General features: G+C 47.3%; 1 protein-coding gene across 2 annotated transcripts in view; it reads right to left on the bottom strand.

Annotated features, from left to right (window-relative positions):
- Positions 1–23,638, bottom strand: part of LOC144726306 (collagen alpha-1(XII) chain-like) — a 132,459-nt gene that overhangs the window by 90,425 nt on the left and 18,396 nt on the right. For both annotated transcript variants that reach the window (XR_013587264.1, XM_078604899.1), the window contains exons 6-12: positions 18,796–18,914; positions 14,337–14,481; positions 13,556–13,720; positions 10,478–10,648; positions 8,213–8,358; positions 7,155–7,284; positions 6,030–6,335 (exon numbers count right to left, since the gene is read on the bottom strand). Coding sequence is in view for 1 of the 2 variants with exons in the window: in XM_078604899.1 (XP_078461025.1) it covers positions 6,030–6,335; positions 7,155–7,284; positions 8,213–8,358; positions 10,478–10,648; positions 13,556–13,720; positions 14,337–14,481; positions 18,796–18,914 (1,182 nt within the window). In the remaining variant the exon portion in view is untranslated. The remainder of the gene's footprint in view (positions 1–6,029; positions 6,336–7,154; positions 7,285–8,212; positions 8,359–10,477; positions 10,649–13,555; positions 13,721–14,336; positions 14,482–18,795; positions 18,915–23,638) is intronic.

A 23,638-nucleotide genomic window follows, 5' to 3' on the forward strand; every position in this document is an offset into this window, starting at 1 on the left:
TAACACCACCCCCGGGCCGCCTTTGTCTCCACAGGGTACTCATTTGAGGCTGAGACGACCTAGGAGCCGGACCAGGACCGGTTCAGATAACCGTCACCGGTGGAGACGCCGCGGTTCGGACCGCAGCGCGCTGTAACCGCCACACGACCGCCTCCCCACCAACATCTCTCACACACACGCACGCGGTAGCCCAACCACGGCTTCAAGTTAAAGTATTTATCTTCCGATCTCTATCAAACTGCCGCTGCCATTTACAGTAGCTCGGTTTCTGCCATTTTGGCAGCGCTTCAATTCCCCCCTTCCTCGCTCGGAGCAAACTTCTCAGCGAAACCGGACCCATACTGCCAATACTGTACCGGGTCCTCCGACCTCTTGTAAAGGGGCTCATGGTCTACCAGTGTTCACGCCGTTTCTCCTCCTGGAGGGGAGGCGGCGTGAATAGTCGAGAGAAAAACACAGTCCTGCGGAGGGAGCTGGTAGGAACGTTGGATTGCTCGGTCAATGGCCAGGGTCAACGGTGGCGTGGTGTATTCCGCAAATATGCCCGACTGTGAGGGCGGGCACAAGCCGGCGTGAGTAGGTTAAACGTTGAGTTTTATAAGGGCACCACAGGGTTACCAGCCCCTCCCCTCCCCACCCAGCCCCACCCCTCTCACCCCCTACCCAACCCCACCCTCCCCACCCAGCCCCTCCCCACCATCCCCACCCAGCCCCTCCCCACCCTCCCCACCCAGCCCCACCCTCCCCACCCAGCCCCTCCCCACCCTCCCCTCTCCACCCAGCCCCACCCCTCCCATTTTTGGATGCACGACGGACGGACACAATAATCCCCTGTGGGCTGGTGTAACCAGGAGGTTCCTACCAGTAATTGAGATGAAGGCGTCAGACACACGCCGCACACGCTGCTGGACAACCTCCCACCTGCCTTGTCATCTTAAAATTGCGCCCCACCGCATTGGAACGAGCTGCTGCTGTGGTGATCACAATCCACTGCTATTTAAAATAGATACCGTGATTATTAGCCATATTGTATAACCTCGGGGGATGCTGGTTGAGCACGCCGGTCGGATTCAACCTCCCGGTGCGGTAGTTGTAACCGTGGGCAATGGGCAGGTCACATCTAAGGGTGGGTAAAAGTATTATCCAAGATGCCACAGTAGGCACTGTGCCTACGGCCTACGAAAACTAAAGGGCCTACAGAAAATAGTTTTCACCATGTTTTTATTTATTTATATGATAAAAAAAATGTAACTAAGATATCTTCTTGAATAAATATATTTATATATAGCAAGGATAGGCACAGTGTATATAGAAAGAGGTAGAGTCATGTCAATCTTTTTTTTAGATATAAGGTGAGAGAAATTAACACCGGAGATGATCCTTTCGAGATTCTTTTCATTGCAAAATTAGTAATAACATCTTCAAATGGTGTTTTTTAGCACAACCTCATTCTCAATAGAGAGGAGCGCAAGGGTGGTGACATGGGTAGCAGTACCAACTGCAGAAAGTTATCACTAAAGGCCTACAAAACATAAACGTTTTCAAGGGCTTAAAATAAACTTAATCCGGCCCTGGGATAAAGGGTGTGCGTACTTCGATGTCTCTCAAGACGTCTCAACAGCGTGTCGCTCAAGACGTCTCAACAGCGTGGAAGAGAAGGCCAAATACAGTCTAGAGCTCCCCTGCAGTGGAGGCACCTTCTGCCAACAGTGGCATTGAGCAAGCAAATGGCAGGGCTGCACCTGTGCCTTTATATAATGACTGCTCAAAAAATTGTGTTTCTGTTTTATTTTACCCTTCACTTGCTTTTAACTTTTTTTTCTGCAATCTTGCTTCAATTACGTTTTATACCAGATCGTTTTTTATCGAAACCTTCATGTGTTGTAAGAGTTATCTAGTGAATTCCTTTGAAGTGTGTCTCCGCTATAGCCGCAATCAAGGTCAAGAGGTCATAATTGCATTAACGCCATCAATACCACCACCACGACCATCAAACTTCGCCATCGCTTCCTTCCTTCCACTAGACACCGTGGCTGTTGTAAAGTCAACACCAACTTCCTCTTGAGGTTCCTCTCTTACAGTCTCATCCCCACCGCCACCGTCTGTCTTTAGGTCTTCCCCTCGGTCGCGAACCTCTGGGTGTCACTCCACTGCCACTCTTGTTGACTTGGCCTCCCTCCATGCCGCACAGGTGTCCCAACCATTAGTTACATCGACGGCTCTTTCATGCTACGATCTGTTCCCAACCTCCAAGTCGCTCACGCTATCTTCCTCCACCCCAGCATACGTGTCCGACCCATTGCAACCTTATCCTCCTGATTTCATCTACAACACTTTCTTACCATGTTTGATTACAGGCTTCCAAGTAGCGTACCCTATCCTTCCATGAAATTCCAAGCATTATATGCACGGGTTTTAAGATGCTCCGGAGAGTAATACGCACCCCAAAGTTGTGCCGAGTGTGGGTAGTTGTACAAATCTTATCAGACACTCACACACACATACACCCTTACCACACCCAAAATGTTGCTCTTTAAAATACAGTGGGGGGGGGGGGGCATAAAAGTTAATCTCATAGTCTGGATAATTAAAAAATAACATGTACACACATTTCATGAATTATTACATTTTGAACAGCACCCCCTGACGTCCCTGCAATCTGTTATTTGGTTTTACGACCCACCAATGGACTCCACTGCAGTAGCTTCTGCGTTTCCCAGTGGCCATGTATGCATTTCATCATCGTCGCAATAATGATAATCGTTATTGCTCTATTTAATGATTCTCTTATGCGTGGCGTTACGCCTCACAGCGCACATGAAACACAGTTTGTACCGCAATCAAAGGCAAGCGCAGCAACTGAGGACACAATCGCTGTATCAACATAACGCAGCCATTATCCGTTTGACCTAGGCAAGGATGCCTAACAAACTCAAGCGTTATTAAAATATAAAAAATGACATAAAACGTGACGTGTATCTATGATTAAATCAACATAATGCTTCACTGCGCTATAATCGGTAGAGTAATTTGTGCCAGAGCTTGATGAACCGCACGCAGCTGCATTGCCAGCAGACCCACGTGGCCAACGCGAGGCCTAGCATGACCTTAATTCTCGTTACCAAGACCCTATTGAGAAGGGGGTTGGGGAAACGTTTTTTTTTTCTGACCGAGTGCCAAATAGGACTTTCAAATCAACTTTGGCGGGCGACAACACAGATTTTCCCACACCTTAGCGTCTTCAAATAAGAAATGCTGTACAAAAAACAACGTGAGCATCAAGAGGCTCTTCCAGTGATGGGAGCAACGGAGCATGCGAAAATTATAAGATTAAATTCAGCACCACACATGATCACCTTTATCTCCCCAATAGTGACATTTGCACAACGATGTCTGGAAAATGCGAGTTGCTCAGTGCAGTTCCCGAAGAAGCTCCATAGACACGTGGGAGCGAAACGTCGCGGGATCGTGCCGAACAACACCCATCGGACAGCTTATGCCGCAGAGCCGCAAAAACCTACTCGGTATCAGTGTTGCCAAACCGAAAATATCCACCACTGGTTATCCTATTAACGGGTCCAAGATGCTTGCAGTGATAGATAATATCGTTTTGAGTGACGGATATCGTTTTGAGTGACGAATACATTTAATTTCCAAGTAGTAGGCCTCATAGTGTATATGGCCCACAGGCCATAGGATCTCCACCCCTGCCGTTGAGGCCAAGGGCTGCTCGCCATCACCCCATGGACATCCACCTAGGGTTGCAACCTGTGCTGGCCTTTCCCAAATCATCATCTCTTTTTTAGGTAGCCGTCCTGGCAAAACGTCCAAGCCTTCACAAGACAATATAAAACCAAGTTTTTGTCAGTTGTCTAATAATTTAACCACTCAAGGCAATGGATTTAGCAATGCATTTCAAAATTGAGTTATCCCCTCTTCCAGTATTGGAAATATTTTCTTTTAATCCCATGATATACGGTATATCCCGGATTTTTTTTTTTACCGCAGAGGTGGCGACCCTACATCGGCCCCTAATCTCACTCGTCCTCCACCACCCTGCCACGACTGGAGCCTATTTTAAAGACGGATCTTCACACTGCTTAATGGAAAATCTACTGTCACAAAGGGCACAAAACCTTTACTTAAAACCTATAATTTATGGACATTCCAAATTTTACAAAAATAAATCGTTTAAATGTCGGCAGCATTTTATTATTATTATGTGGTGAGCTATCGCACAATCCGTTCTTCCATCGTGACATCATGGCACAGAGCGAGCGTAAATACTGGGCCTCACTCGTCACATTCTGGCAATGACCTTACGAGCACTTTTACATCTTAGAGGAAAAAACCCTCAGGCACTATAATGGATCTGCACAAATGTCACAGTGTAGCCTTTATAAACAATCTGTATTTTCCTTTCACGTAATCTTTATCTTTAATCATACACAACCTGTCAGTAAGTCCACGTGTTTTTGTCTTATTCCCCATTCATCTGTCTTCGAATGTACGTGTGCATGCATGTGTGTATACTATGCATGCATACGTGTGTGTATGTGTTTGCGGAGTGATGGAATAGTGGATAGCACACTGCATTATGAACCCATCGAACCTAGTGTGAACCTGGTGTATGTGTTTGACCCGAGTGTAATTTCTGGCCATGGCTATGGTGTATGGAGCCGTAGTGCAGTAGTTAGCGCAGTGCGGTATGATCCCAGCGTCACCAGTTTGATTCTTGTTCATGGTCAACATCAATGGTGAAAATCTTAACGGGTCCTGGGCCTCCCCTATATAGACTCAGCCTTAAATTAGTGCCTGGTGCCATGTGTAAATATCAGCAATTGAGAGACAAAGGTGGCCAGGGTGGTGCTGGCAACCACTCTTTCATGCGCTGTACAGACCTTAATAGTTGCTCTCTAAAAGCACTTTTCCACAACAATCTTTGAAGGATATACAGGGGATCTTTGTCTTTGTTTTTTTGTAAGGAGCAGTATCACAGCAGGGTCATGCACTGCAAACATTCCAGGCAGACCAGGAATGTATAATGAGGCCAATGTGCAATCAGTGGCACACAGTGTCTGAAAAAAATGTCCTGGGTCTTCCCCAAGTTGACTTGGCCTTAGATAGTTATTTACGTTAACTTGGCCTTAAATAACCATCTGCTACGGTGCACGACCATCAGTACCGGGAGACAAAGGAGGTGGTGTGTGTGGGGGTGCTGGCCACATCACTCCTTCTTAGCGCGGTGGTCTCGATAGACGCTCGCTAACGATCGTTGCCTCTGCAGTCTGTAATAATAAGCGGTGGCCCGCAGTCTTCGGATATCCCTTAGGCATACATTGATTCAGCCCCCTTTATGATTCCACGAATTCTCACTCCTTCAGAGTTGTGATTCCTTTTAAGAATCGGTTATCGTTTTGCCATGGTGGTGCATGTTACCCCAACTACAAGAAAAACATAACGAATATATTCTTAACAGTACAATCCCATGCATCGTGAGCTTAGTATGAATTTTTAATTGATTAAGCAAAACGCTAATTATTGAGGCCATACATTCTAGTCCGCCATCCCCAGAATCTGGAACTCCTTTCCATCCACGCCCCATCCACGCGTGCTGTTGACTCCTTGTCTATGTTCAAGTCAAGGCTCAAAAACTTCTTTTATACTCCTCTGCCTATGACTGAATGCCTCTGCCTATAAACTGAACATGCTCATGGGTTCTGCAGCGTGTCTTCATTTACGATCACATTCAGGTGCAATATAAATCCACACCGCAGTGTGTTCGTTCGCATGGGAGACAGGTGTGAATCACCCCCTCGCCTGCGGGAGAATGCCTCCGAGGTCTGCATGCTCCACGCAAAAGTAGAAATGTCACAAGTTCAACTCCAGGTGAAGCCTGAACCCAGCCGAGCACCCCTCCCGTGGTCGACACGGCAATATAGAGAAAGGCAACCTCCCCAACCCCCCCTGGCCACGGTAATGTGGACTTCCCACCAGCTACATCCCGACCGATCGCCCTCCCTCCTCACCTGCGGGAGTCTTGCCCCGACCCACGGCCGGGTCGCTCACGCTGGAGTCGTACTCGGCCACGACGCTGATGGCGTACTCCGTGTCGGAGCGCAGGCCTCCCAGCGTGGCGCTGCGCTCCTCCCCCGTCACCAACACGTCCCCGCTGTCGGCGTCGCTCTCGCCGCTGCGGGCGCCGGCACCGCGGGCGCCCGCGGCCGAGTAGCGCACGCGGTACGACCACACGGGCCCCGGTGCCGGTATCCACTCCACGCGCAGGCTCTCCGACGATTCCGCCGTCACCTGCACGCTCGTGGGGTTTCCCCGCTCTGCGCCGGAGCCGCGCCCGTGACACCGCAGTTACCAATTGACCGCGATTTCGTGCACCTCCGATTAGCACGGTTGGCTACGTACGGCGCCAAAGAAGTTCGCACATACATACAATAGAGTGCAATTGCAACGCGGTGTGGTTACAACGCGATACTAATGCAGTGCAATACAAGTACGAAAACATGGCTGCAATGCAATACGAATATAATGTTCTATAAAAAGTGTGTCTTTGTGCTTGCCCCTACATATGTCTGTTCGTCTTTTGCGCGCGAATTTGCGTGTCTGAGTGTGTCTGCATGTATCTACTTGTCTGAGCATGTCTGCGCGTGGCTGAGCATGCCTGTATGTCTGCGCGTATCTGAGCATTTCATCTGAGCGAGTCTGAGCGAGTCGTCCGAGCGTGTCATCTGAGCTTGTCGTCAGAGCGTGTCATCTGTACGTGTCGTCTGTGCGTGTCTGAGCGTGTCGTCTGAGCTTGTCGTCTGAGCGAGTCGTCTGTGAGTGTCTGAGCGTGTCGTCTGAGCTTGTCGTCTGAGCGAGTCGTCCGAGTTTGTCATCTGAGTGTGTCTGAGCATGTCGTCTGCACGTGTCATCTGAGCGTGTAATTTGAGCTTGTAGTCTGAGTGTGTCATCTGAGCGTGTAATCTGAACGTCTGAGCATGTCGTCTGAACGTGTCGTTTGAGTGTGTCTGATCATGTCGCCTGAGCGTGTCATATGAGCGTTTCTGAGCATGTCGTCTGAGCGTGTAAACTGATCGCGTCTGAGCAAGTCGTCCAAGTGTGCCGTCTGCGTGCGTCCATTGCGCGCGTACGCTCACCCTCCTGCGTGGACTCCTCGGCGGTGACGGGCTCGCTCTCGTCATCCTGGTAGATGGCGTACACCCTCACCTCGTAGGACGTCTGCGGCGTCAGCCCATCGACGAGCACGCTGTTCACCGAGTCCTTCACCTGGATGAGCAGGCGAGCGAGCAAGCCAGCAGGTGAGCACGTTCCGGAAGCAAACCGAAAGCCCGAGCCGTCGTGCGGACCGGTGGAGCGTTTAAGCCACCACTCGGTAAAGCCTCTAAATCCAGCAAATGGGACACGAGGTCGGACGGGGGTCAACTGAAAACATCGGCGGCCGCGTGAGAAACCCAAGCCCTGAGTGCGTGCGTTCAAAGGAAGAGGAACACACGGATTAAGAGAACACACGCAGGTTGAAAGGCATCACTTTGACTGTTTAGAAAGAGTTAGACGGACGTGGGCAGGACGCGTCGCGAGGAGGAATGACGGCTGGTGGTCGAGACTGACGACCGAGTGGCTTGCCAAGGAAGGGAAATGCATGTGAGTGAATGTGCTCCATGGAGACGGAGCGATGAAATCAGCTCATTGGTTGTGTTGTTTAAACCAATGTTATAACAACATTGATTTTAACAATAGGTCACCCCGGTGGCGAGATGTTACATGCCTCGGCTGTTATGCAGGAGGTCGTCGGTTCGATCCCGACCCTGACGATGCCTGTATATTTGGAGTTTGCATGTCTCTCTCCCCGTGGTGGCATGGATTTTTTTTCCAGGTCCTCCAGTTTTCCCCTGCACATTTATAATCAACATGCGTTTAGAGTATTTAGCTGCTATAATTTTCCACATGATAAGGCACTTTGTTGTATGATCATTTGTGACCAGGTCGCTTTTAAAAAAGCCTTACCTGCTAAAATAAAAAGTTTAGTTTAGTTTTACATGGTTGAACAACATAAACTTGGGATCTATGAGTGCAGAATTGTCAATCGAGCTGACTGCCCTACGTTAAATAAAAAATTATCACAGACAATTAACATCAACATGATGGCGATGACGACGATGAATTGAAAGTGTTTCTGCTGCTGTTGTTACGGTACCGTGACGCTCTCCTCGTCCCCACCCAGCACGGCCCGGGTCTCAACGCGGTACCCACGCAGCCCCCGCCCGCGAGCGTGGGTCCACGAGGCGCGCATGCTCTGCGTGCCGACCTCCGTGAGCTCCAGCGCCTCCGCGGGCAGCAGCTCTGCAATGACCAATGGGAAGCCAGCGTTAGGGTCAGGGGTCAAAAAAAAAAACTCAACAAAAGAGCGATGATGTTTGTACGAGAGGCGCAGCAATGCGTAGATTCGTCAGTTGACGGGGATTCATTTCGGCCCAGCTGTGTTATTGGCGTCATGTCAAGAGGTGAAGAAACATTCAATACGAAACTCACAGAGCAAAGCACCAACCTCTGTTGGAGAATCGCTCTTGGAAGGTGGTACCACATAACTTCTTTTGAGATCCCTTCACATGACCTCTTATTATTCTCACTGGGGGTGCTCCCCTTTCCCACTCACCCGGTTAGACAGGTCTTCATCACATGACGGTCAAACCAATTTGCATTTTTTCCTATCAAATGTACAGAGCTGAAAATTAGCCACAATTAGGTGAAAATCCAACGTGGTTTTTTTTGCGCAATAATTGGTTACTAGGATCAGACCGAGTAACTCACTACACTTGACAACACGGTTCAATCACAGGTGGCTGAAACCTGAATTCAAACTCAGGATCTCAACGGTGTCTAGAGCCGAGTGCTGTGACCCCAAGAACCATCCAGCATAATATATTTTAAAAATTTATGTTCAACTTTTTATTTTCTTTACAATAGTGGACTTGGATTCTGTTCACAAGACACGAGACTATTAAGATTCCTTCGGTTTAACCTGCTCACAAGGATGACAAAATCATTTCTTGCTTCAGTACAATTTGCTGATTCAGTGTCCGCTATTATATTCTGCCCAAAGACACTTTTGTTCGAAAAGACTTTTAAAAGCATTTTACTTGGCAGAGATGAGCCGCGTTTTATTTAGTCGAGCTTGAACGCTTTCCAACCGAGTTTAAAAGGATTTGAAACGTTAATGCATTAGCTCTGTAACCGTCCGTCGGTCAGAAATATAGGCTCATAACTCTCCTTACGGTGATCCAATGTAAACTAAACTTGAGCACAAAGGTATGTTGCTGTCAAGGACTTGCCGCAGAGAAAACCAGCCAAATAGAACAAACAGACAGAAACCAGCGTAAAGAAGACTATCTGCGAATATGCAAATATTTTTTTCCCCGACAGATACCTGTCGGCTTCTATGCTAATTAAACACTTCCAAGGACAAGAAAGCATGTTGGAATGTGTTCTTTTTCTTCCTCGTGTTACCTACTGTGGTTTATAGTGGCTTAGGTTTATGGTTGCCATGTTAAATTATTTGTGACCCTCTCGATCCATAACAGAAAAAAAAACATATAATAAGCGACGCTTCGGGGAATGGCCCTACGTCAGAGGAGAGAGCTTTAATTTAATTCGAGTGCTGACCTTTTCATTATTTGTGCTTATGCGCCAACGCCAATGCAGTATCGCATGTACAGACTGCACCTAATGTTGCACTGCAATGTATGAATGTATGTACACAACCAACAATGCTAATCGGAGTCAAGCTACCTTGAACAAGAACACATTTTGATGTTGGCGTTAAGGCTTGAGAAAAACAGGCAACATTTTTAAGACCCGCACGCACGATGAACTTCTTTCGCACCGTACGTAGCCAACCGTGCTACTCGAAGGTGCAGGGGAAGGACAACAAACTAAACACAAAAACAAGCGCTTATCTTAACATAATTTATGTAGCGCCTTAATAAAGGCGCTTTACAGATAATGAATAATGGTACATATGAATGTAATGGAGACGAGATTAATCAAATAGATGAGACACAAGGGGCAAATCTGTGATGTGTGAATTCGGGTCAAAGCGAAACTGATGACAGTAAATTATGATGAATGGATTGAATTAATGGGGAATTAATGATAGCCATAAAATGAGAATATAAAGGGGAAACAATAACGGTTGTGGTTATGAGGAGGGAGATTAAGGGGTCGTGAGGTGAGCTCGGGTAAATAAGTGAGTTTAGGGTAAGGAGCGGACATTAGTGAGCAAAGGTGACTATTTAATGTAGAGGGGAAGTTTGTTCCAGTAAAGGGTGGCGAGAAGGGGAAAAGAGCGAAAGCGTGGATTGAGCACAATCACAAGAGATTAGTTTTCAATGTCGACAATGTCAACGGAGACGACGACATTATCGTTTCCAACAAAACGGGTCACGGGTGCAGCCTCCCGCACCGTCGGGCGCGCTGCGCAGCGACATCTGCCGCACGACGGCGTTGCACACGGTGCTCACGAACGTGTCCGTCACGCCCTTGATGTCGTCGAACTCCGTGGCCATGACGAGGTGCTGCGAGATCGGCGGTGACACCACCGACTTCAGCTCCTGCTCGTCCGCTTCCTTAATGCCTGCGAGGCCCCCGCCATGGTGGAGCGAGAGAGGGAAGGGGGGGGGGTGGAGGGTTATACGTCAGCATGCGGAAAAGTATACATTAGGTCAAGGTGAAGGCACAGCCCCCTGCGACTGCTTGCTCAGGTCGCTGCTGGCGGAACGGCCTCTGCTAACTAGAGGGAGCTTATGACAAAGCCCCCTTTGTTGGACTCCCCTTCATCAATCCACTGCTCTAACAAGGCCATTCCCACGCCCATGTAGGTTATGGGAAATTGGTTGACCATACTTCGCGATGCTGGCGATTGCGGGTTGGTGAAGGGAGGTTGGTCCACCATGGCGAGATGTTGACTCCCTCGTCTGGTATACAGGAGATCGTGAGTTTGATCCCGATTCTGGTCAAATTAAAATCGTTGAGTTTTAATTTAAGAGTTTATTTTGGCCTATTCTTGCGCGATGGTCAGCCATCTTGCAGGAGGTGGGAGCACCCACACTTTATCCCAACACACACGACCTATAACCTAAACCATTTTTATTAACCAGGTAAGGCTCACTGAGCTATATAGCTCTTTTTCAAAAGTGACCTGGCCACAAGTGATAGCCCAATGAAGTGGCTTGTCATGTGGTCATTTATAGCAGCCAAATATGCATGTTTCTAAACGTGGAGAGAAAAAACACAGTACCTTGAGGAAAATCCACCCGACCACGGGGAGAGACGCGTGCAAACTACAAATATACAGGCGTCGGGGTCGGGATCAAACCCACAACCTCCTGCATACCAGCCGAGGTAGATAATATCTTATCACCACGGCGCCCCATCTTGCCACCTGCCAATTGACTAACTCTTAAGTAATAATTTGGATAGAGAGGGTGGGGCGGGTGGGGGGTATAAGAAACTTGCACCACTGTTACAACTGCCGATCCTCAGGAGACGGTAGATATCGAACCGACGACCTCCGGATTGCAACATGCAAACCGGGACACAACTGCAACATCGACGGTCGTTTACTAAATCCCGACTTGCTGACGTGGTTGGTTGGCCTTCAAAAATTGCCTGTTATTCTGTTCCCAAATTTGAGGGATGCTGATGACAAGTCTGGGGAGGCCTTCATTCAGCAGTGGATAGATCAAGGATCATGATGATGATGGCGATAATACAGTGTGAAGTGGAATGTCACACTGGGTGATTTACTGCAGCGCGATATGTTCAGCGTACCATAACAAATAAATGATGTAGAGTTTGGTTCGTGGAAAATATGAGCATGAGAAGAGCCAGTACAACAGGTTTTCTGAATAAAACATTAAATCATAGTTGGAAGGGACACAAATGGAAAGCACAGTAGAATGTGTACCTAGGGCACAATCTAGATTATGTAATAACTAGGGCAAAGCAAGAACATATTGGAGTGCTTTAATAAAATTGTATATGAAAATAGCAAAATACCGACATGCTTCGTAGAAGAACGTGTCTAATGAGTGTACATTACTTGCGTTGGCACGTACATCGGAAAGATTAAATAAAAACGCAATGAATAAAAACTGAAAAGTACTCAAAGAAGCGATGCCAAATTAAATTTTATAACAAATGATTTGCTGCTGCATAGACAGCAGTGCATAGGCACAATGAACAAAAATGTAATACATTCGTCAATAACACTGCGGCCTTAAAAGGAAAAATATATATGTGACGCTTCGGGTAATGTCCCTCCTTGTCTTCATATGCCATTAAGAAGGGCCATTGCCCGAAACGTCGCCTATAATACATATTTTTTCCCTTTAAAAAACCATAGTAAATGTATCCAATTTTATAAAAAATTGTGTAGGTTTCTTTAGAACAGTCATTGGTGACTGCAAACATAAAATTCCAGAATTCTCAGAGTTGTTGATGTGCTTTAACATGTATCAAATGGTATTATCTGTATCATTACATGAGACAGTACTCAATGGTCGTTGTATAGGTAGACTTGCCCCTGCCAGAGGAATGTGGAGTTACTTCCACTGGATAAAGATGAGAAAGTTTGAGCAGAAACCCACTTTTGAGGGTAATGGAGGCCAACTTTGTAGAGACAGAGATCTCCCATATAGCTTTAACAGACTTTTGGGGCAAGTGCTGTTTGTGAGCACCTTTGAAGGTTAGCACAGTAAATGAAGGGTTGGGTGGCCAGCACCACGCTGGACCACCTTTATCTTTCCAGTGGCGATGTTTACACACTGCACTGAGTGCTAAATTGAGGCTGAGCCGACGTAGGAAAGGCCCTGGACCAATTCAGACAATGGCCACTGGTTTTGGCCGTGAGCTGGAATGAAGCTCAGGTTGCCGGGTTTATTAGCACAGCGCGCTAACCGCCACACTACAACTCCCCACCATAGTACACACACACGACATACACACACACACAGCATGCGGTGGCATTTGGTTTTTCTCAGTGGCACAGCTATCGAGTGAGGAGGCGGTGCAACTGCATTGGGCCCAACATACCACAGGTAAGGCCCACTGAGTAACATAGCTCTTTTTCAGAAGGAACCTGGTAACAAATGATAGCTCAACGAAGTGGCAAATCGTGTAGAAATGTAAAGCAGTAAAATACTCTAAACGCGTGTTGCTAAATGTGGAAAGAAAAACCGGAGGACCAAGACAAAAATCCACATTACCACGGGGAGAGGGAACATGCAAACTCCTAATATACAAGCGTCGGGGTCGGGATCGAACCCACGACCTTCCTATATACTAGGTGAGGGAGTTTACATCTCGCCACTGTGGCGCCCAACAGCAGGAGTGGAGGGAGCTATTTAACAGAGCCCCCCGCCCACCCCACTGATTAAATCTTGCACCAGGGGGCATACGCTGGTCTCTTTACACCGCTGGCCCGGCCTCGCATTTGCCGGTAGCCTGTTTGGTGGCTCTTGTCTTAGTGCTTCACACCCACCCAGAGCGAAGAGCTCCACGCCAGCCTGCTTCAGCTCGAGCGCGGGATCCATCACCGAGTCCTGGGAGCGCCCGTCCGTCACCAGTATGGCCACTCGCGAGACTCCGTCCCGAGCGCCGGCCTTCTCCGAGAATCCCGACTTCAGGGCCATGGTCAGAGCATCGCCTGTTCGCAAAGCAAGTTCACGTCGACACTGATTTATTTTTTTGTACAGATTTCATTTTGCCTACACTGTGGGCAGAACTTTCCGATACCCCTTCACATCCAAGGGGCTAGCGGATCTCTGAAAGATAGAGCTATAGGGGATATCCCCGTTCAACCTGAAAGACAATATTGTTTCCGCTCACTGACACCCACCATCGAAGTGAAGTAAAAAAAATCTGCGCTGGCGGAAAGAAAACATAACATCACACAGATCAAGTTGTGATAGTGCATAGAAAAAAAAGCCACATGTTAAGCTGTTTAAGGCTGGGTAACTAAGAATCAGACAACTATGCACAAACACATCAAGCGAGGGCATTTGGGGTGCTGTGGCTTTCTCCCATGATGCCCGGCGGCCAAATGTGGTAACATCTTGGCAAGTGTTCATTTATATTTAGTCTTGGACCGCATGCACTTCCTTTTTTGATCAGAGTTTTCACTAGCAGGAGAGAGAGAGAGGAAGAGAGAGAAACAGAGAGCACTGCTAGTTTGTTGCACAAGCCCTCCAGCTGAGCTTATTTATCGGCCTATCGAGGGCTGCCATGGCGCACGTGGAGGGTGATGCTGCCGCTTCCCTTACCCGTCATGGTGTTGCCCCCTTTGTAGGGCATCCCGTTGAGGGCCCGGGTCACCTGCGCACTGTGCTTGTAGCGCTTGAGCGGGAACTCCTCCCGCGCGTCCGTGCCGTACTGAATCAGCCCAATGCGGACCTTGTCGAGGCCCACCTGTGCGAGGGGGTGAGAGAGAGAGAGTGAGTGAGTCACAAAATTCAGAGCACAGCAGGGGCCTCGTATTTCTGCGGTGAATTCGGCTGTTATACAGTAAGATATTTAGGATCAGTAAATGACGATGAAACTCCATCGCGATGGAGGAAACGTGAGAATAGGTTTTCCCCTTTTATTCTGGCAACAAAATAGACTAGGCTCGAAAGAAAGTTGTCTCTGGTGTGGACCAATCAGTTTCAAGGGCAATGCATATATTCTCAGAGTATGTTTTTTGTTTGCATTCTGACCACAAGTATTGTGGTTAATGCAGACATGATTCCTTGTTAAAGGTTTTAGTTTGGTGTTTTAACATCTTAACACCTGTTTTGTTGCCAGAAAAAAGGGGAAAACCTATTCTCATATTTTGGTACTGGCAAAGGATGACGGAGGACACATTCTGCACTTGGCCCACGTTTCTGCATTGCGTTGTTTAAACACCATAAATAATACAGACTCTACAAATTCGTCAACAACACTGCCCTGAAAGGAATATATATATGTAAATACGTAAAATTTGGGGAAATGGCCCTTCTTTATCATAGTTTTTGCCTGTTTTGTGCCAACGCAGTATAACAAAATGTTAAGTACACCACAGATGAGACAACTGCGAATGTAACAATAAACATTTATATATTTTTCCTAGACGTATAATACAGCATCACTTCCAAAATACGCGTCAAAAATTATCACATCAGGTGGGCATGCTTGCGATTACATTGCGCGATGGAAAGAGGAACATGTGGATTATAAAAAAAAATAACACCAAGTTAGAGATATCATATTGACTGTTTTGAAAACAAGTGGGCTTGGGCCGGACATATTGCCAATAGGGAAGACGACCAGCCAGCGGTCGTGACTAAAAACAGCTGCAATCACAGGAGGGAACACGCCCCAAGAGCATGTCCACTGTGAAGATGGAGCAATGAACGCAGCTTGATTGCACGCACTGGGTGGATTGTTGCACTGTACGACTGTGAGAGATGATGAGGGCTTCATTCAGCAGTGGCTTGATCTGGCTGAGGATCATGATGATGATGAGGTCGCCAGTTGGCTCCGAATAGCACGGTTGGCTACGTACGGTGCAAATGACGTACAAGTCAGAGCACTGAGGCAGAGTTCAAGTGAGATCCTAGGTTCGAATCAAGGTTTTAGCCACCTGTGATTTAAACCAGGTGCTCAAGGGAAGTGAGCTGATGGTCTCATCCCAGTCACCAATGACTGCACACAAAAGGCCCTTCAATAAAATTTGGGGTTTCACTTAATTTAGCAAAAATTACGGCTCTGAAAATCAAAATTGACTGTCATGAGACAAAATACCAATCTCACAGCAGAGTATGTGGGAAAGTGCGCTCCCTATTGTGTGATGGGTAAATAGGGGAAGAAAAAGTAATGCGAAAGATTGCCTGCGTGGCCATTCCCAGAACCACAAAGGTGTTTGTTACACAACCCATCAGGGCCCCATGGCCTTCTGGGAGTGAGAGAGCGGCAAGACGGGCATATGGATACATAGTGACATATCGTCTGCTGATCTATTTTGCTATTTTTAATTCTCCAAAACAAGTTTAACTTTCAAGTTTTGTTAAATTTAATCAGGAGAGAACTCAAGAGACCAGCACACATTAGCCAGAGTGACCCCAGAGCATTAGCCTTGCCGGTAGGGGGGCGATGGCTGCTGTGCGTATAATCCCGATTGAGTAATTTAGTAATTCACATTGACGCTAATTATTATTTCAAAACAGAGAATCACAGTGCTGTGTGACATTTACAAACTGATTCGATTGCCGCTGAAATAGCACGTTAAGAATAACATTAGCGAAACAATTTCAAGTAAAATATTTAACAAAGCAATATATAAACAAGACGCGAGCCGCACTACAATGGCCGACGTACAGTGACGCGATCATCGGTGACATAAGACTCCCGGTACATGCGCAAAAAAAGCTTTTAATTTTTCATGAATTCCTCCAATAAAGAATCGACGTCATACTCATGAAAAATGTAACATCGGACTGTCACAATGTGTCATTTAAACACTTCATCATGAATTCTGGAATGCAGAAAGGGCGAACTTGAAGCGCAGCATATCGACCACGTCCTCAGTGACCTGCTCTGAGACAGCGCTGTAGCTATAGCATGACCTTGTTTAAAGTGGAGGGCATACGGAAACCCAGAGGGGGCATGACACACTCAATGTCAAACAAACTTTAAACAGATGTTCAACGCTAAGCAGATTGTGTAACGATAAGATCTGCCTTGCCTCTCCTGCATTCTGCTCTGGCTCTCTGGCCCCACTGTCTCCCTATATGTATATCACTACTCCCTGTGTGTATGTATCTCACGACTATCTACGTGTGTATGTATCTCACGGCTACCAAGGATCACTGTTCCCGGGAACTTCACCCATTGGTTCCTCGTCCCACTTTGAGGGCTCGATCTACCAAACAGTGACTGTTCCGCTCCATCCGCACTGTGTTTCCCTCATGTTGCTCGACTTTGGAATGCACTACCACCGTTTTTTTTTACTTTGGAGAATTCAAGAATTGCGTTACACTCTTATGTACGTTACAACTTGAACCGCGCTGTTTGTTGCTGGCCCCTCGGCGTTTTGGGCCTTTGAGCCTTTGCTCAGCAACGGTCATTAAAAAAACATGCGCACAAGCAAAGAACATCTGCGATGTAAATCTCTCAATTTTACCAAAAATGTTTGTACCTACACATTTACAAATTTAGAAAGGGGAGGGCGGCTTAGCCTTGAGCAGGTGAAGGGGGGGGGGTCTCCTCCAAGCTCTGCCCCCCTCCCCCCGCCCCCCCTCACCCCGCCCCCCCCCTCCCCCACCACCCCCTGATGTTAGGGGGGTGCTCAGAAAGACCGACTCGAATGATCTCTCTCTCTTCAGACCTGCCTTGGAGCTGCCACAGGACCACAATCCTGTGGCTTTCCTGCTAAGTCGAGGAGCTAATGGACGATAATTATTTAACATGTCACCCTCAACCACATCAAGATATGTATTAAGGTCAACGCAAAACCACTCCAACATGCCGTAGAGTGGCTTTAACTGACATTGTGTCGGTGGAGAGGGCCTCGGGGGAGGGCGGGGGGAGAGTATTGCGGATAATGGGATTTTGCAGATGCGGATAAGATACATTTCTCCTTGGGTACACAGCTAACAAATCCATCATGGCCAATCTGCGTTTGAAGCGGATGCTGAGTCGTCCCACCATAACTCTGCAATGCAAGTAACGAGAAGCGCCTCTCTGTGCAAAATCGACAGCAGCAGTTTACTAGACATTCCCGTCCCCGCCTTAAGAACGTGGAACCGTCACCACTGGTTCTAGACCGTTAACAGTGACGAGCACTGCCCAGTGTTTGCTTAAGCATGTGGGTGACGAGTCCTCACGACCTATAAATGTCCAAATGATGGGCCACTTTGTTGAGCTATCATTTGTGGCCAGGTGGTTTCTGGAAAAAAAGTTTCTACCTCAGTGGGCTTTGTTTGGTAGGATGGGGATGGGTTTAGTTTTATTTGTATGTGTTTGGGTGATTTGTTTACCTTTCTTGTACTTTGCACTACTATCGTGTTTTTGTTCTTACCCACCCCTACTGGACGTCTGTGAAAAAGAGCTTTATAGCTCATCGGATTCCTCCAATATAAACAAATCTGATTCTGATATCAGCCGCTTAAGCTGTGATGTGCGACGAGCAGATGCAACAACACATCTAGCCAATCAGACCACAGTGAAATGCCTCTGTGATGTGTGGGCAGGGGGGGGGGTGCTTGTGGATGATCCTATTAAACATGTTCTCAAGTGCGGATAATCGGATTACTTTTCCCTCACTTCCGCGTGACTTCTCTCATCTGCGCAAAGGCTCAGGTAAATAGGGTGAATCGGGGATTTCCAGGACACCACTTCTGGGTGACCTGTTGTTATTATTAATTATCATCGTTAGACATGGATATAGGTCTCCTCACACCATCCATTATCAGACCTGCCTTGCTACAATCAATATCCATCTTGCACATGAACCGATCCGATCACTCCATCCCCTCCGTGGTCCACATCTTTTGCTCTTTCTCTGAGTTGCCATTCTGTCAGCAGTCTTTGCGTCCTATCAAAACCGAGGCGTGGCCTTAATCCAGCAAACGGATCGATGAAGTCCTGTGTAGTACATTGCATTAGAATGGTGAGAAGATGAATTTCACGCCGCCAGGTAACTCCCAGTGAGATCAAGCGGCTGAGGCAAATTGCGTGGTGGGTGCTGGGTGGTGTCCTCACAGGCAGGGCGGTGGAAAACGCTTGCAGGAAAGTCCGGATCTGCTGGAAGTTCGGGTTACCAATGCTCCAGGATCCATCCACGATGAAGACCAGATCAACCACAAGATCCGGGGAACAGCCTGCACCATTAACATAATCGCCAGCAACATCGTCAACACAACCACCACCAACACTATTGTCATTGCCGTCACCATCACAGTCATCACGAGTTCGCCATCAACACCGACGTCAATATTACGAGCAATGATGTCTCCAATATCAATCGCCATCCATCGTCCTGTAAAGTTGTCTATTATCAAATACATCACTACAAACGTCATCGCCACCATCACAAAATCACCATCAACGCTGAAATCAACATCATTAACACTGCACCCATCCTTCACTCTGTAAAAATTAACCAATATCATCATCCCTATGAATGTGATTACCATAATCAGCTGACCTCGACACGTCTGAAATTCTCAAATGTTTATACAGGTGACTACGAATCGATGGAACCACACACACACACACAAATAAACACGATATACAACCACACACAGATACACTACACACACCCACACTTAGATACATTTAGACATATGCACAAACGTGCATGAACAAACAAGGGAGATGCTCACAAAACATTAAGACAAGGATCCCCTCATATAGCCTTTTAAGTGCTCTTAGCGAGCACCTATTACAGCCTGCACAGTGGATAATAGGGTAGTTTGGCCACCTTTGTCTCTGACAGTGCTGGGCACTCATTAAAGGCCAAATCAACCTAGGGGAGACCCCCGGGAATTGTTGGATACCGCTTGGCACTGGTATAATCCATGGTCTGGAAGCTAACTCAAGTACCAAGTTCGTAGCGCAGTGGGCCACCCACCGCACCATGGCAAAAATGTGGCGGCCACGAACAAAAAATGTATAAGACGAAACAGCTAGTGAAATATTAATTTCCGATGAAGCCTTTTAGTTCAAAAGAGTTTCCAAGCCACGCTGTGACCTACTCTTATGAATAAAGTTGCACAGTGTCTTCAGTCTGCTTCCTAGCGGGTGACATATTTGTAATTGCCCACAAACCCACCAGGCTGCCATGGAGATTGATTCAATGACTCCATGCAAACTTGCTCATTGGTCAAAACACAAACACCAGAGATACTTAACCACCGATTGTCTGTCGTTACAGCCAACTCTTAATTATCCAGGGTAATGGGATGGGGGGCGACTCGGATAAAACAAAAACACGGTTAACGCGAAACATGAAAATTGGACTCTGAAAACGTGTTTATTGTTTTAGCAACGCAGAATGGACATGGAGACATAGAATGTGCCGTCTGTTTTAGTTTTTTTTCTTAAAGTGTGCGGTCACCGAGTCATGAGTGAGGAGGGGTCTAACACTCGAAGTAGCACGTGTCAATGCACCAATGAACGTGGAATTATCCCCACTTTATATTTTTTCGCAATAACTCAACAAGCATGGTTAATCCGCAAGCCGGATAATCCACATGCAAAGTAATCGCGCGCTAACTCTCTATACCTTTCTGCATCATAGTCAGTATTATTCTCTGGCGGGCAGGCGGGGCGCACAATACTGGTAATGATTGGATGGAACACTACGAACGACGATACCTCGGAGGTCCAAAGCCGCTCCCCTTGCCAAACAAACCGTGCTGCTCTGCACCTGGGGAAATTGTTTCCAGTGTCGAATTCTAGCCCCCCCCCCCAACAATGGTCCAAAACTTGTTGACGCGCTCGCAAAAAAAACCGAAGGGTTTAACGCCTAAGAGCGTTTGCAGACGGAACGGTTAACGCGAGCGGATTATCGTAGCAGCAAAAGTAGCTACATATGCTATGGGCCCCACACTTTCAAGGGCCCCGTGCTTAATGATTTCAATATATCAATTCCGGTTCAGTGATTCTGCACTTGCTCTATTACTATAGTCCTATACCGCCTTCAACTTCTACGAACGACTGGGTGTTTAAGGTTTAGCGATTTGTCGTATTATCTGGCTGTATTGAAAAAAATATACAATTACTTTGCTATGCAAGTAAAAAAATAGTTTTAATGTTTTTTTTTATTGAGGGGCCCCTTTATAACATATGCTACAGGCCCCGCACTAGCTTAATCCGGCACTGGTGGTGAGTCCGACGTGGCCTGCACGAGGCAAGGGTCTCGACTGAATGAGCGTGAAAGTTAAATCGTTTTCATTTCGCTTGCGAGACATGTGCCACACACGTGCAAGCCACATGGACATGTTTTGCTTTCCTGTAAAAAGGCCGTTATTGTAAAGCAACATGAAAATTGACCCAATTTTATTCCCCTCCCCACCCCCACCTTTACATATATTTTTGGAAACTTGGACGCGAGCCCACGTCTGGGACGTTAATCCACCGCGATCCATTCGAATGAGAAAGATTTATTTCAGGAACATTACTTTTACTCTTTTCAAAAATAAATGTAAAGTTCCTTTTCGTTTTATACCTATGAAGAGGAGTCGTAGACTGGTTAAGCACTTCTTTATTTTTCAAACCACAGCCACACTCGTTCCTCAAAACCAACCCCGAAACGCGCGTTTCACAGCCCCTTTTAAACCCTCCATCTCCGCCCTCCTTCCCAATCCACATATTTGTCTCGCGCGCCCGTGTGACGTCAGTGGCCCTTAACCCTTGACCCCCGTCTCGTGTATTCCCGTGCGTGTGATTGGTGTGTGCTATGTTGATTGTGTGTGAGGATGGCTCAGACATCCCCTCCACATATATAAAAAAAAGTAACCTAGACAGCCTTTCCATTCCATGCAAGCATTGTCTACTCCACAAACAAGCGCTGCCTATGTGCTACCAGAACAATCAGCTTAATTTAGTTGTCCTTTCAACTGATGCCCTGGGCGAGCGTTATTCCACTGCCAGAACGGAAGTTCTCTTCATCGGCAGACAGTCCACGATCACTAAAGGCTCCAGTATGAGCGTGCGTTTCCCAAACCCTGACCTCACGCTGGCAACGAGAGTGAGTAATCTTAAAGAGTCGTCATAGATTCCGAGTTGTCATGCTCTTCCCACGTATCTCAAACTGTGCAGGATCTCGTGGCTCCCTCCTGCTCACCATATCCCGCACCCGAAATGTCCGTATCCTAGCTGCTGCTGCTGCTGCTAAAGAGCCTCCTCGGCTTGTATCTTCATCACATGCCAACGCGACTACTGGAACTCTCAATGTTAACTACCTCGCCTGGTATGCAGGAGGTCCCGGTTTGTTCCGGGCCGTGACGCCTGCTGTATATTTGGAGTTTCCGTGCCTCTCTCCCCGTGGTTGCGTGAAATTTTCTCTAAGTCCTCTGGTTTTCCCCCCTCCCACATTTAGAAACGTGCTTTTTCAAGTATTTGGCTGATATAGATTTCCACGTGATAAGCCACTTCATTGAGCTATCATTTGCCACGAGATCGCTTCTGAAAAAAGAGCAATATAGCTCAGTGGGCCTTACCTGGCAAAATAAACAAAAAAACCTTCAGTTTTTTTAGTTTTAGTCTCCTCAAATCCCTCATCTTCAAGCTCCAGATGATCCAAAATGGAACTGCCAGACTCCTCACTCGTAAACGAGACCCATCCCTCCACTGGCTCCCAATACAGTCCCAACAGGTAAACGGCAAGATTGCATATTCTTAGGTTATTTCGGTAAAGTCACGTAGGTAAAACATTAAAATTAATAAAAGTAAAATAAAATAAAAATCACGACGTTTCGGAGGCAACACAAGCTTCCGTCCTCAGGTGGAACCGTCACAGCCACGACAGCTGTATCAAGTAAATGAGATTGCACTCCTCGCGACTCACCGCCGCCTACAGCTCACCTCACCCTACTCCCCATCGCGTGCTCTCCAGCAAACCAAAGCCTTTTGTCAGAACCCGCAGTTCAACCCACCCTCAGTGGAAAATCACTCATCATATGATGTCCATTTGAAACTCGTTCCCAGCCTCGCCATCCCTGTCCATGTTCACATGCAGGTTCAAGCCCTCAATTATTCTCCTCTGCCCACGACTGCCTCTTGTCCATCGTACTCGATTATTGTTTCAAAAGTTTTGCTGGCTGGTTGACCGTCGCGCGGGCACGCAAGTGACGTCACCACCTCGCACATCTGCGCGATGACGTCACCCGCATTCCGCAGCGTTGAGCCGGGTTCGTGTGTTGCGGTGACGTCACTCCCCCACCCCCACCCCACTCACCCCACACCCCATCCACCCCACCCGTGTATCCCACACAAATGTGTGGGCATTGCGAGGTATATTCTTTGGGTCTTTCGGTAAAGTCACGTAAATAGGTTCAAAGAAAAGAACAAAAAATAACAAAAAACTATAACATTTCGATCGCAAACACAAGCGATCGTCATCAGGAAGAAAAAGAGGGGGGACAGCTGCTGAGGCAGACTGTTTCAAAGGTTTAAAATGACTGTGCATGGTAGACCTACTATAATCATCACCCAGGAATGTATGTCCTTAACGCTCTTGACGTCACTCCACATCGACCAGCCCCCCTCATTAATATTCATGAGCAGGTGACGTCCTCCAAATGGACACCCCCCCCATTCATAATAATTAGTGGGTGACGTCACTCCACATGGGGAGCCGAGGCGCCTCCTCCGCCCTCCTTGGCATCAACTTACAACCCTCACTACAAAGGCAAAACCCTCACGTCACGCGATCTCCATAACGCTATTGAGACATCAAAGTAAAAAGGACGTCGTGATGAACAAGGGATTATAACCTTCAAATGAAATAAGTCTGTGTCACCGCGCCCTTACAAATTGCACACGAATGGATGCAATTATGCAATGAATATCACGTCGCGGTCTGTTTTTTGCGTGCAAG

Source organism: Lampetra planeri, chromosome 23 (assembly GCF_965212315.1).
Source record: "Lampetra planeri chromosome 23, kcLamPlan1.2.h2, whole genome shotgun sequence".
NCBI classification, from domain to species: Eukaryota; Metazoa; Chordata; class Hyperoartia; order Petromyzontiformes; family Petromyzontidae; genus Lampetra; species Lampetra planeri.